Source organism: Cydia splendana, chromosome 3, assembly GCF_910591565.1.
Source record: "Cydia splendana chromosome 3, ilCydSple1.2, whole genome shotgun sequence".
Lineage (NCBI taxonomy): Eukaryota > Metazoa > Arthropoda > Insecta > Lepidoptera > Tortricidae > Cydia > Cydia splendana.
The window spans coordinates 11,055,767-11,071,146 of NC_085962.1; the positions used below are offsets into that span (position 1 = coordinate 11,055,767).

General features: G+C 37.4%; 1 protein-coding gene across 1 annotated transcript in view; it reads right to left on the reverse strand.

Moving 5' to 3' along the window:
- LOC134789371 (low-density lipoprotein receptor-related protein 6) overlaps positions 1–9,578 on the reverse strand; it is a 36,128-nt gene extending 26,550 nt beyond the window's left edge. The window contains exons 1-10 of the mRNA XM_063760001.1: positions 9,264–9,578; positions 8,814–9,037; positions 7,171–7,361; positions 6,300–6,590; positions 5,594–5,778; positions 5,132–5,361; positions 4,189–4,359; positions 3,801–4,034; positions 2,640–2,781; positions 2,020–2,202 (exon numbers count right to left, since the gene is read on the reverse strand). Of these exons, the coding sequence (XP_063616071.1) occupies positions 2,020–2,202; positions 2,640–2,781; positions 3,801–4,034; positions 4,189–4,359; positions 5,132–5,361; positions 5,594–5,778; positions 6,300–6,590; positions 7,171–7,361; positions 8,814–9,037; positions 9,264–9,354 (1,942 nt within the window). The 5' untranslated portion in view covers positions 9,355–9,578. The remainder of the gene's footprint in view (positions 1–2,019; positions 2,203–2,639; positions 2,782–3,800; positions 4,035–4,188; positions 4,360–5,131; positions 5,362–5,593; positions 5,779–6,299; positions 6,591–7,170; positions 7,362–8,813; positions 9,038–9,263) is intronic.
- Positions 9,579–15,380: the final 5,802 nt, after the last annotated feature.

Genomic DNA, 15,380 nt, shown 5'->3' on the forward strand with positions numbered 1-15,380 from the left:
GTCGACGCTTAGAAATGGTTTTAAAAATAAGTACCTACATTACATTACGAGCTGTTCGGCTGTGGAATGATTTGCCGTTAGATACCTACATTGAAATAGCAGTAAGTACCTATGTAGGTACTTACCTACTTTCCTTAAAATAAACATGACAGTACCAAAAGAACTTAAAAGTTAGCTACCTTCTCGTTTCAAATACATACTTAGATAGGTAAGTATATAACTATAAATGTGTCATTAGAAACATAACATCTTTAAAGAAATTTCGTAGCTTTTAACTATAGTAAAAATAACGGTAGGTTTACATACTTTTCCTCATTTGTCGGAAGAGCAAACAACGATAATTTATTATTTGATTTGGTATTTTTGCAGCCATAAACACTACAAGCATGTGTAATTTTTTTTTTCGTTGCGATGACATTTCCTTCGTATGAATGATCTCACAGGCATAATCGAGCGCGCGTGCGTACGTTAAGGCTCCTCTTCACGTTGGGCCAACGCCAACGCCAACGAGGGACGCAGCCATGCGGTCGAATGAGATAGCAATATCATTTGCTCCCTCTAACGCATAAATGCGCGCCTTTAGCGCGTGTTAGTGTAGTAAATGAAGCAAGTTGTTGTATGGAGACCCATGCATTAATTTCTCAGTCGATGAAATTTAGCTTGGTTATTGTATAGTATGAGCCGAGACTAACATTATAAATATCCAAAAAAAAAACACTCCTAAGTTGGGTAAAAACACAAATCTGATTATATATTGAACCGAGTAATTCCTCAGTCCAAAACTATTTTACAAAATAAGTTATTTGTATCAGTATGTGATACTAGAAAAAAATCTAAAAGTTTTGTCAAACATGAGAATATTTTTTTATGATACTTCCTTTTTTTGACGCTCATTTTCATCGGAAAATTGCTCTGTCATTTTTTTCTTCTTATATGATCTTAGAATATAATTTGGCGCAGTCGGTAAAAAAAAAAAAAAAAATGCGTATCGAAATGTATGTATTATAGAACTATTAAAAACTGAGAATGGTAAATTTTTAGATTTTCATTTTGTAAGTATAAAACGGCAATAAAATGGCATTCCAGTGAAAAAATTAGACTGAGCATTTTTCCGGTCCAAGACACGCCAAAAAAATTTATTTTATTAATACTGGTATTTCTGCTGGGATATTTTTTTGATATTTCATATATTGTTGCAATACGTTACATGAATATGTCTGGTGAAGAAAGTTTGAACGGAGCATTTTTCCGTAAAAAGATATTAACGATTTAAGACTTTAGGTATTTACTTTAATTCTATTATTATTATTCTTTGGAAAATTACACAATACTTTTTATTTATTGATACTTTATCATACTGTAAGTTTTTTCTGGCTGAGGAATTACTGCGGGGTCCACTACCTTTATTTACTACACTATGTGGCAACCAACTGGCTTGCTTGTCTACCGTGAACGCGAGCGGATTCGTAGGTATTAATCCGAGCTCGCGCGGCGAGTTCCATAGGCCTGCCAAGGCTCGGAATCGGTATACTTCATACAAAAAATACCGGTATTATTACGTTCTTTTTCGTTCTTTGGTTTATTATTTCATTTTTAATGAAATAATCAATCTAATAATACGAAGATGTTACCTAAATACATGATTCAGTCCCACGTAAAGAACATAAAATAAATAACAATATTGGGCTATTTTGGAATTTCAAAAAAAAAAACCGGTTCCGAGCCTTGAAAATGACACCGTAAACAAGCTTTCTATTAAGCGAAGGCGAAATTTGTGTGGTCGCAGAAAGCGCCGGACAAAGACGTATGGTCAGGCGTGGCTCACTCCCCGATTTCGTCCCTTTGCAGCAGGTAGCTAAAAGTACATCCGTTTCACACCAATTTTGGAGGCTAGCCATAAGTCGCGCGTGGCGCTGTCGCCACCTAGCGGCCATATCTGTCTTGATCGTAACAGACTCGTTTTGTTAGAGAGTGAGTCTTCTGTACCTAGTACTATTATTTATTCTGTGGTATGGTTACCGAGTGGGCAGCGGCACACGTAGCCCGCGGGCGGCGGCGTGGGGCGCGCGAAGCACAGGTGGCTGCAGCCGCCGTTCCCGGCCGCGCACGCGCTGTGCCCCGCCGGCGCCGCCGGGCCCAGCCGGAACGCCTTCACGCCCATCATGTTCGCCATCTGGTCCACTACCGCTTGCCTTTTTAGACCTTACAACATAAATGCAATTCAATAAGTTACTCAAAACTGGGTTTGAAACTGGTCAGCGCCAGAAGATTAAGGGACACTTGCACCATCCTACTGACCTGGGGTTAACCGGTTAAACCGTTAACCCAGTGTCAAATTGTACTGGTAACCATGGTAACTCCAGGTTTAGTGGGATGGTGCAAGTTGCCCTAAGCGTGCTGGGTTTAGAATGATTTTTGTGAATTCTTTTTTTTAAGAATAAAATTGTACCGATACAATTTTCAACACCTCGCCTGCTGAGCTACTTCTGTTACTGAATTTAAGTTGGTTCTTTAGTTAAAGAATTATAACGATCATGATCTATTGCGATATGATGCATTGACTTCGTTGGAGAAATTTAAATGTACCAGGATAAACCTTATGTGTGTTTACATCGGTCCTAGCATTTTAACTGACTAACCTGTGTCTTTATCGATCCTGTCCAAAGTCCGCCGCTGCATATCGGACCAGTAAAGGTGTTGGTCGAGCAAAGTCAGACCGAATATGTGCAGGATATCACTGTTATGCAACTCGTTTCTGTTCGTGCCGTCCATGTTACACACCTGCAAATAAGTATTTACTCAAAAATGGCCTTTCTTAATACATACAAGATTTTATCGCCGACTGTACTTTTTAGGGTTCCGTACCTCAAAAGGAAAAAACGGAACCCTTTATAGGATCACTCGTGCGTCTGTCTGTCTGTCCGACCATCCCCCCCCCCCCCCCCTTTATCTCTGAAACTACTAGGCCAAAAATTTTGAAAAAAATACACATAATAGTACTTTACCTATAGATGACAGGAAAAGCTATTAGAAATGTGCAGTCAAGCGTGAGTCGGACTTATGTACGGAACCCTTGCAACGCGAGTCCGACTCGCACTTGACCGGTTTTTTATCTTTGGGTGGTATTCCACATGTCCAATTTCTTTGTCCAATGTCAGTGCGTCTCACTCTCTCGTTAAAGCAAAATGTGAGACGCAATACACATCGGTCAAAGAAATTGGATAGGTTGAATACCACCCTTTCTTACAAACTTAGGGTCGGTTGCACCAAACTGTTCGTATCGTTAAAGAGTTCGCTAAATTTCATGTATGGAAAGTTTCATAGTAAAACGCCGGGGCGCGCCGGCTGACGTTGATCAGTGTGTCAAATGTGGTTGATGCAACTGGCCCTTATCGAGACAATTCTAACAAACCTAAACAGTTCCTATTGCCACCTCCGCTCTACAGCATCAAATCATACAATAATATTGCATTGTCATCCAACTTACTGTATGTGAGTAAACTTAAACGAATAATGAGAAGTAAATCTAATTTGGCTTGCAAGATTTCATTACATAAAGACAATGGGACAAGTGAAACGAATCATAGGTTTGTAATAAGGACGAGTGATTGGTAGAAAACCCTCTCACGTGTGGCAGTACGTATTCAATAATTATCTTTTTCCTATGAAAAAGTGTGACAAGGGAGGCGAGGGGGGAGGGGGTCCAAAAATCTAAATTTTGGTGTAATTAATGGACGAACCCGTATTATTTTTTATTTGTATTTCTACCTCAGATTAATTTACCTCAGTTTGATTGTTACCTCAATCTTATGCGTTCTCGCGTCGCCCCAGTAAAGCTTGTTGTTGACGGTATCCAAGGCGATTCCGTTGGGCCACATGAGTTTCTCGGACACCAACAGCACGCGGCCGCTGCCATCGAGGCTCGCGCGCTCGATCTTGGGCCGCTTCTCGTACCAGTCCGACCAGAACATCCATCCGGCCGTCGGGTGGACCGCTATGGCTCGCGGCTCGTACAAGTCCTCGTAAATAATAACCTGCCAGGCGAAACGGAGAAAATAATCATTATAGTCCGGTCACAATAAGTCGCCAGCAGCTTTAATGTGGCGCCGCCATACATTGTCACTAGGTACTAAGAGTGCCTAGAGTAAAATTATCGTGGTCGGAATGTAATCAATTCAAAGATGTTACCTTTCTCACACTTCCGTCAAGTCTGGCAACACTGATGGTGTCTGTGACGGGATCGGTCCAGTAAATGTTCCGTGCCAGTGGCTCGATGGCAATGCTGTCTGGCACTCCGTTGCTGTGGATCACCACTGACTGGTCACTGCCATCTAAACGGGCCCTTGATATGGTCTTGGCCTAAAAACCATTAGTAACATACATCCTTTGAATTTGCAAGCACGCAATTTATAACCATAATACGCGCTGTATAACACAATAGTATACACAATAGCGCTGCTAACAAACAATAGTTGATGAAATCACTATAGTGACCGTATCTACTCAATCTACTCATGTGTATAGAAAATATATATGCGACTAGTTTGGACAGCTATGGTGGAGCCGTATCCACGTATAATACGATGAATTTTATCGAAAATAAGCTCTATTCCTATTATCTTTCTCAACCATTTTTTAACACCGATATGAGTATCGAGGGTTTAATTACCAAGTGCGTCTGTGTGTGGCGCCATAAAACTTAAAAGCTGCAATTTGAAAATGGTTGAAAAATTTATCGTAGTATAGAAACGCATTGTACATCATGAGAAGACAATATGTACCTATGTAAACAACGACAACAGAACCGACATGAATACGATTGTCGATTATAAAAGGTGTAATTATGTGACACTCCAACTGTCGAATGGAGTGTTTTCCTTACTTATAATTAGCTGTTACTTATCCTTTAATTAGATCGTCATAGATAGATACATCCAAATTATTCATACGGTAAGTACGGCGTTTGATATGTATAATTATTATCAAATTGGTATAACCTTGCGTACTCTGTACTCCATGTATTTTTTTTAAATAATTAAAATTGTATTCTTTTCTGTAAATAGGTTTCCTTTTCTGTAAACTGTTTACTTCTTACAAGTCAAGCTTTAAGGTTTATAGGATAAATACTTACCATGCTATCCGACCAGTAGATGTACTCAGTTTTAGGATCAAAATCAATAGACATGGCCCTCTTGAGGTCTTTCAGGGGAAGCGTGGTAGGGGTAAAGTCAGGGGAGTCTAGAGATATCTTGGAGATGGCGGAGCGCTGCGCCACGAGGAGTAAGCTTTGCGGAGAGCTGAAACAGGTGGTGTTGCTTCCTTCGCGGAGCTTCACACCCGTTGGGCAGGAGCAGGTATAGCCTGGAACGTACAAGTGCAAGTTAAAGCAAGAAATGTCCACTGATGCTGTATATGTATAACCATACCATACCTAATATAATTTAAAACTTGCACATACAGTAGCGTAAATAACGAAGACGCCCGAACTTGATATTACCTCATCCAATTGTTCAATATTATGTATAATAAAGTAAATTTTAGAAAATCAACCCTTAAGCAAACGCAAAACCACAACGAGGATAAAGAAACTTACCAGGAGGTGTAGGAGCCAAGAGACACAAGTGTGAGCATCCGCCATTATTAACTTTACACGGGTGGTCCTCTGGCGGCGGCAGTTGTCTACTGCCGTCGTACACCCTGATATCTACTGGCACTGGTTCCGACTTGATCAGTTCTTTCATGGGACCATTTGTGGACATGTCCCATGTGTAGATTTTCCTGAAAATAAATATAAGAATTTACGCGTATGTATATATTATTTTATTTTATGACTATATACAATTTACACAGCATTACAGTTTGCACCAAAGCGCTGGCAAATTTAAACAGGCAAATAGTAAAAATTGATAGTACAGTAATTAACATTTACTCATGCAAATAAATCAAATAATACAATTAAAAAAAAAAGTCAAATGGTTTAAAATGTATATACAATTTTATGTCAAACGATACAGTAAACAATAATAATAAATATACTATCATTCATCCGTCATCTCACAGTATTTCAAACATTCACGACACATATTCACCCATTATTATATGATGTTAATATCCAGAAAGGAAAATGGGTACTATGTTTGTATGGTGGAACATTTTAGGGGTCCTCAATTTTCCTCTTAATATAATTCAGTCAGGGGTTTAAAAGCAAAGGCGGAAACTGGAATATGAATTAAATTGAGATGCCCTGGTAAAATTTCTTGTCATGTAATTAGTGTATAATTTACAAATTCACTTCTTACCATGTTTTCCAGTCTGTCCAATAGAGTTTGTCATTAAAAAACGTCAAAGCATAAGGGTACTCGAGTCCCCCTTTTATAATTCTCTTTCTCTTTTCCCCATTAAAGTCCATTACATCTACAAACATTAGTTTTGCGTCTACCCAGTAAATCAAATTATTGTTATAATCTATGGTAATGCCATTAGGCCAAAAAATATTTTCTTTGACTATGACTTTGCGTGTGGCTGGGTCACCATTCATGCCGGCTCTCTCAATTTTGGGTACTTCCCCCCAATCTGTCCAAAAAAGTAACCTGAAGATAAAATAAGAAAAATATTATTAAATCGCTATTTGAATATTCTTGCTTCCTTATAATATAATTATAATTTGCGTCTATATTCATCCCGTACCATCATCCACGCTCCGCGATTGTTGCGCCATTTAGGGTCCTAGCTAAAGTGGTTGTTCACTTACGCTATAGAATTTCCAATTTAGCTAGAACCCTAAATGGCATAACAATCCCGTGTGGTGACTCTACATTAGTACAATGTTGTACACTGTATTTCAATGGAATTTCAAACAAAGTAACATTTCTTTTGTCATGAAATTATTGAAGAAATGAAATTCAATCCCATTAAAAATACAACTAAATTTTACTTCTAGCTATAACTTTGAATGGTGGGTGGTATTGGTTTTAGGGCACTGGAAAATTTAGGTACCTACTGTTTCTTTCTACTATCTATGTTGGAAAATCACATTTTAGTTACTTTTATATTATTACATACTGTATATGTAATTTCAATTTCATTACTTTGATAAGATGGAGGATGGAGCTGCTGAGATCCTTAAGTTTGCCAAAAGGGAAAATACTGATATAGTAAAAAAATACAAACCCTTCCTTAGGAACAACAGCTATGGCTCTAGCCAGGTCCACTTCAGACCAAAATAAAACTTTCCTGTACTTCTGATCAATGCTTATCACCTCTAAACGGTTTGTGTCTCCGTCTGTCCAATAAATTTTATCTGTGTACCAGTCTATAGCAATTCCAGTGGGTGTGATGAGGCCTTCTGAGACTATTCCCATCTGCAACGGTATAATTTATGTTTATGTTGATAGAGTTGGCATGTTAAACATGTAGGTAAGTTTAAGTTTGCTTTAAAAAATATAGTTTATGAAACTGAATTTGAACAGTAAATACTAGCAGAACTAATCATAGAATCAACCTCTTTTTTGACTGGGACTCCATTCATCATTAGCACATTCATTGCCACCCGGCCAAACAAGACATCCGCGCCAGGCCACAACAATTTCGTCATATAAAGCAGTAGTACCATGATCCCGACTATCGGGTCGTCCGGCCTGGGAACGAAATCATAAAATACCCGATAGTCGGGTTTTCGGCACTGAATGTGTTAAAGCTATTTTTTTTTTTTTTTTTTTTTTTTATTTATTTAATCTTTATTGCACAAAAGAAAACCTTATAGTACAAAAGGCGGACTTAATGCCATAAGGCATTCTCTACCAGTCAACCTTAAGGCTAAGCAGAGAGATTGTGAGCGGTGCTACAATTACAACAGCAAAAACAATCAATAAATTACGAATAACATATTAATTACGTATACAAATATACTATGATATATATGTACATATATATACTATATACCTATATATATATATAAATAACGACGAAACATATTATGAAACTAATATATAATACACTAAGATTTTTTCATTCTGCTAGCAAAGAAAGCACATACGGATTTTTTGAAAGCAAACTTATTAGGCGCATTTTTTATGTTGAAAGGAAGTCCGTTCCAAAGACGCGCCACCTGCACAGTGAACGAATTCGACATGAACCCGGTTCGGTGAGGAGGGATGGACAGAGACATATTGCCAGAAGAGCGAAGTTGGCTAGTAGGTATATAAGTTGGCTGAAGTTAAGACAAGTTACCCTACATTCTAGATATTCGAAATTTGAAGTGATGTTGAAGAACTCTCTCAGTGCCACTTGCACCATCCCACTAACCCGGGGTTAAGTGGTTAAACCGTTAACCCAGTGTCAAATTGTACTGGTAACCATGGTAACTCCAGGTTTAACCAGTTTACCCCAGGTTAGTGGAATGGTGCAAGTGGCGCTCACTGAGGTGATATTGTTTGTGTAATTTTAATTAAAAAATGACTAGTGAGTGAATTCACCGACTATGGCTGCTAGGCGATTTTATGTGATTTGACCAACTTTTCCTATGAATTCTGATTAAATATATAAAATATCCTGGCAAAATGTGTCCCAAACTTGTGTGTATTATGATTGCTGTTAGGATGAACTCTAAAATTTTAACTTCTTTAAATTTGTCCAAATGTTTTTTTATAGATCAGATTGCATCAAAACTTTAAACTTCTTCAGCAAATATCTTTCATTTGGATTTTATTTATTATAGGGTATGGCAAAATACAGGAGTAATACACACTTTAGGAGAGGATGTATTCCTTAGCAATTCATAATCAAAGACTTGTTAAAACTAAGGTTATAATTACCTTTTCACCCGAATGTGTCCCATTGTAATTCATACACTGTATCAATTCATCAGTTTGGTCTGACCAGCATATAAGGTTTCTTTTATACAAAAAGTCAACCGCGGAGCCCTGGACTAAGCCCCTGATAATAGTGTTGACTTTGCCGGGTTTAGATATGTTCGCTACTCTGATATCTGTTCCCGTCGAATATAAGAGCACTGGGTTACTCGCCACTGTATAAAAACCTGGAAGAGTACAATGATAGAACTTAGCATACAACAAAATATAAACATGGTTGATGTTGGTTCTACTATTCTCATTTTATGAATGAAAGCGAAACACATTTGACACGATAATAAAGAGCTTATTTTGGCAGTTCATGATAATACTGACTATCGACATTGTTATTTTTGTTTACGTATGTTTATCACGATCATACTTTATGAAACTAACGTCTGATTTGTATATTACCTTTTAGTTGTAAAAACATTAACAAACAGAATATGTTAACAACATTTTGTATAATTTTGTCGGCATAAAGAATTCTTCGGCGTTTCGTCATAATGAAAACAAATGAATAGCACTTGAATGGTTCATATGTTTATTTTAATGTTCAATGCACCGACACATTAAGGCACTAAATGACAATAAACTTAATTTAGTCTTATCGCACAGGTAACATTACGTTAGTTAGCTATTTTAGGCAATTTCTAAAAACAACATAATTATATTTTGAGATCAACAACGAGAGCGAGAGATGGTTGAACCGCTTGCAAGCGACATTTTTATTTTCATTTATATTTTTTTTAAAGACAAGCTGTTTGCCAGTGTTGCCATGTTACATTCTTTTAAATCTGTAAGGCCTGGTAAGCACGAAAGTTTAAAATTTGTAACAGACGGGCGTACCGGAACTCGATCTTGATCCGGTCCGAGACCTGAGGGGCTACCGCGAAAACCGAAATTCGCAAATTGCGGGGATCTTACTCTTTTACTCCAATGAAGGCGTAATTAGAGTGACAGAGAAAAATGCCCGCAATTGACGATTTTCGGTATTGGCGGTAGCCCTACTGTTCGATCGAGTGGAAGGTGTTCCACCGTACGTCTGTTAAGAGTCCGCAGTAAGCTCGGACGAATTTCACCTTCCCATACAAACAGAGTTTCGTTCTCATTTTAAAACTACGTGTTGGATTGTAATGAAACTTTGCACATACAATGACAATAGTTATATATCTATTAAAAGCTTATAAAATTAACTAAATTGGGCAAAAACAAGCCTTGTATTAAAAAAAAAAACTTAATTACAAACTTTAAACTTTCAGAGCAATCTAGTTAGTCGTTTTAAAATGAGAGCGTAATTACGTTTGTATTGAGAACCGAGCCTGCTGCGGACTCTTAAGGACGCAGCTATAGGTAAGTGAAAGCGAGAAAGACATAATTTGACCGAGTCAATGTCCTTCAATTTCATATTTGCGTCCACACCACCTGCTTAAATTGACAATCAAATCAGATTAGGCGCAAATTGTCCCGTATGTTTTTAGATTTCTTCTAAAGCCCCTTCCAGACTAAGCGCGTAATTCGCGGGCGAAGTCACGAACGCGAGTGTGGCGTCGATTTCGCAGATTGTTCACGCCTTCGCGCCTTGTTCTCCGTTTTTTGTCGGTATTTCGGCCCGCGTCAAAGGAGACGCGAAGCGCGAACTTGCAAGACTCCACATTACACACTATTTTGGCTCTTCTGTGGAAAGATAAATATTAATTATATTGTGATTATATTATATGAAGCAGCTATATTTTACGGTTTCACAAGAAAACAAAATGGATAAACAGCTAAATCACGTATGATGCCATAGATAACTAACAGTTAAACTCGATCAGCTGATGCTTTTCCGCCATCTTGCCGCAAACCAAACCAGGGGTGCGAAACTCATGACTTCGGTCAAACTCGGCTCCGCTCGGCTCAGCATTGCTCCGAGCAATTATTAGGGTTGGCACCACTTGACTTCCTTTTGCGTGCACGACCACAGATAAGATAATCACTTGATTTTTGACAACCCTAAATAGCCGAAAGGGATAGTGCCATCTATTAGAAAGGGACAGCATGATTCGACCCTGAACCGCTGTCAAACTTCGTTTTTGTAGGAAGTTTCCTTTCTGTACGGTAGTACTACTAGCAAAAAGCAGAGCTTTATAAGGGCTCGCGGAGTTTTTCTACCTATATAGTTATAATTACTAAGGTAGTTTAATAAGAGATACATCTTAAAAAAACCGGACAAGTATATTTTTTTCCGATAACTTAGAAGTTTGAATTTTTCACAGCTTTTAGGACCTTATGCTTTAATTTCAACTCGATACATCCACGCGTTCCCGAGATAAAAGGTCTTAGTAGACAGACGGACGGACGGACAACAAAGTGATCCTATAAGGGTTCCGTTTTTTTCCTTTTGAGGTACGGAACTCTAAAAAGGATATGATGTGATATAAGGGCTTCTGTCCGTCGCTACCTTCTGGTCCCGCTTAATATGAAATACGAAACCATCGACACGAGAAGAAGAATCATTTTCAGACTGTTTGTATTATATTATATCAATAGGTACCTACTTACATTAAATTCCTCGTACAAATATATTCTTGTTTCCTACATTTCAATAAATACATGAGTATTTAACATTACGTAATCTATTATAAGGGAACCATATCTATATCTCGATGTACCCAAAATATCTCATATTTTAATGCCGTTTAGTACAGATTTTATGTCTACCGTTCTCTCCTCTCTTTCTCTTCAATTGCTCAAAGGTTAACTGGAAGAGATCCCTGAAAGAGATACATTCGCCTTTGTACTATAAAACTTTGTGTGTTTTTTCATGTTTTATGTTTCTTTTTGTACAATAAAGTGTTTTACTACTACTACTACGAGTACTACATCTCATTAAAATGTCAAAAGGGCCCCACGTGTTGGCTTAAACTCCGCGCACGCCTTACAAATGTCCGGAGCACCTATAGGTTCTTGATGGGTAGACATGAATATGGGCGTAGCGATGTGACGACACTGACGACCCCATCGCCTGCTGATAGACCAGTACAATCAGTCAACGCAGGGCAGTTTGTGGAAAGCTGTTGGGAAGAAACATTCCCACTGCTCCTGGGAAGTGAGAAGTTCTGCCACCCGATATGTATAAAAAGGGCCCTCTGCCTCTGTCTTGCTTTAGCCGGTCGTCCAGAGTGGAAAGCGACATCCATTTTGACATTTAAAACAGTAAGGCAGTAATATCGCACTGCAATACTGCTGCCGACTGCGATATTACTGCCGACTATATTACTGCAAAATTGCAAATGTAAATAATATTAATTAAAAACTCCTGGCAGTGATATCGATTTCGACATTTGCGCGCTGCAATACTACTGCCGAGTGTGCCGACTGCATTACTACCGCAAATGCCAAAAACCCTGTCAGCGACATCGATTTTGGCATTTGAAACAGTAATATCGCCCTGCAATACTGCTGCCAACTGCAGTATTACTGCCGACTGCATTACTACCGCAAATATCAAAAATCCTGGCAGCGATATCGATTTCGACATTTGCGCGCTACAGTACTGCTGCTGACTGCAATATTACTGCCGACTACATTATTGCCTCAAATGTCAAAACCCTGGCAGCGAAATCGATTTTGGCATTTGAAACAGTAAGGAAGTAATAATATCACGCTGCAATACTGCTGCCGACTGCGATATTACTGCCAACTGCATTGTGCATTATTGCCGCAATATCGAAAGCAGTCACGTGTGATTTTAACCGACATAGTAGTAAAAACGATTATAGATTTAATAAAAAAAAACCGGCCAAGTGCGAGTCTGACTCGCGTTTCTAGGGTTCCGTACATAAGTCCGACTCACGCTTGACTGCACATTTCTAATAGGTTTTCCTGTCATCTATAGGTAAAGAACTATTTTGTGTATTTTTTTTCAAAATTTTAGACCCAGTAGTTTCGGAGATAAAAGGGGGTGAATGGTCATTTTTTGGCTGTTTTCTTAAATAACTTCGAACCTATGTATTTTAAAATGATAATAAAAACATGTCCATCTTTAGGTCACTAATTTACATATGTGTACTAAATTTCAACTTAATTGGTCCAGTAGTTTCCGAGAAAATAGCCTGTGACAGACGGACAGACAGACAGACAGACGCACGAGTGATCCTATAAGGGTTCCGTTTTTTCCTTTTGAGGTACGGAACCCTAAAAATAGTCACGTATTCACTCATAATTAATTATTATTACTAATAGGGTATTTGACTGTATTTAAAATAAATTATTTTACACCATGCATGAAATAAAGCACCAGAAGATTAATAAACGTAGATAGCAGTTATTTTTAGTCACATTTCTATTTTAAATCCCGTATAAAACTATAAAGAGTAGGTAATTTGATTGTGACCTCTCATGCTAGTGTTTCATGTAAATTCCTTAGTAGCAAATCGTTTTGACAGTTCGAAAAAAGAAACTCATTTGACTAGTAGTCAATTACCCAATTATACTGAGCCAAAAACCCAGCGCATTTTTAACGGAACAACCTTTAACCTTGTTACTACTAACGCCATCTGTTAGGAAAATAAATAACCAACATTAGGTCAACAGATGGCGTTAGTAGTAATACACATTATTGACCCTTTTATTTATTTTTTATGTTTATAAAATGATATTTTTATGTTTGATAACACATCTAGACATGAATTTAAATGACTATGTTAAATTTCAAACCTAACAGTGCAGTAGTTTTTCCGTAAAGTGTACCACAAGAATGCATAGTTCGTCGAATAGTGATAGGGCTCGCTTCGCTCGCCCTAATTAATTATTCTGTGACCAAACTGCGAAATCGCCGTGAAGTGTGCGAGTGTGGAGTCATACGTCAACTTCGCGATATGTTCGCTCCGCGACGTCGCGCCGCGATTCACGCACATAGTCTGGAGGGGGCTTAATATAATTATGGTCTAAGATCCCACATATATGGTCGACCTTCACCAATCTGTCTGACGGCTGAAACTATGAAAATATGAAAGAAAATATGTTCCAGGACATAAATAAATAGGGTTGCCTAAAGAAATATGGTCAAGGCTATTTTTAATAAATGTTTGAATAAACATTTTTTCCGGCATATTTCACCGATTTGTCTGACGATCGAAATAAGTTTCAATGGAAAGTATACAACTTGTACAACATAAATCGGTGTCATAATGGACTCTAAACTCACTTTTATACCTCACATTGATGACTTGTTAGGTAAAGCATTTAAGAAGTTAGGATTTATACTACGCGTAGGTAAACCATTTAAGAAACTTTTAACTTATAAGGTATTATTTAACAGTTATGTTCGTAGTCGTTTGGAATTTGCAAGTGCTGTGTGGAGCCCACTGTATAAAATACATAGTGATAGGATAGAAAGAGTTCAAAAAAAGTTTGCTAAGACAATAGAATACAGAATTAGAAATAAATACTCGGATTACGCCACCGCAATGAGAGTACATAATATAACATCCCTTAGTTATCGCCGAGAACGTACCGATATCTTAACCCTTTATAAAATTATTAATAATATTATAGATGCTCCGTTTTTATTACATTCACTTTCCTTCAGAGTCCCTCGACGTTGTGAACGTGCTTGCAGGAAAAAACCCCTCTTTTACATCCCCCGTAGTCGGACTGCTTACGCAAAAAATAGTTTTGTTAGAAGGGCGTGCAGGTTGTACAACGAAAAATTTCTGAGCCTTGATATTTTCTGTGAGAAACTTAATAGATTTAAAACACTATCTATGCAGTGTAATAACTAATAACCCAAATGTTTAGATTGGCGCTATAACGAAATAATCTCAGTATTAGATGTTACTGCTTTTTATAATTTCTTTATTAATAGTTAACAAATCCTGAGAATTCAGTTTGTAAACAATTAGTAACAATACCATAAGGTTGTTATAATACTCTTATATTTTTATTCTCATAATTTTTTTCTTTTTTTTTTTTTTTGTGTTTTGTTTTTGCACGCACAAATAGCTCTGTTTTACTATGTAGAAACTACTTAATAAGCATGATGTTAAAATATTTTCATTAAGGAAACTGTAAGTCTAGTTTTAAGAAAAGTTCCAGTGTTATATATAACTATAAAAGACTGTTTGTTTCTTAAATAAATAAATAAAAAAATAAAATAAAAAAAATAAATCATCTAGGTTGCGTATCTTTTTCCGGTCACTATTATGTGGTTGCCGTGTTTAAAGAGGTGATTTTATATCGATAATTGTACTCATCTGTCTGACGCTTGAATTATACATCAAAATGATGGTAATTTCGATGGTAAGTTGACGAATACAAAAAACTGTGTCAAATGTTTTTAATAATGTTATTATTCAGAGAGGAAAATGAGGACTACGTTTGTATGAAATGTCGATTTGGCGCGGCCGTGGTGTATCCTCTTAATATGAAAATATGACGCACCCGCCATAAACTAATAAGAAACTATTTACAAATTATTAACTTTGGGCGCGTCTTACATGTTGATTTGGATAATATTCCAAAGTTGTGCTATTAATGTATATTAAT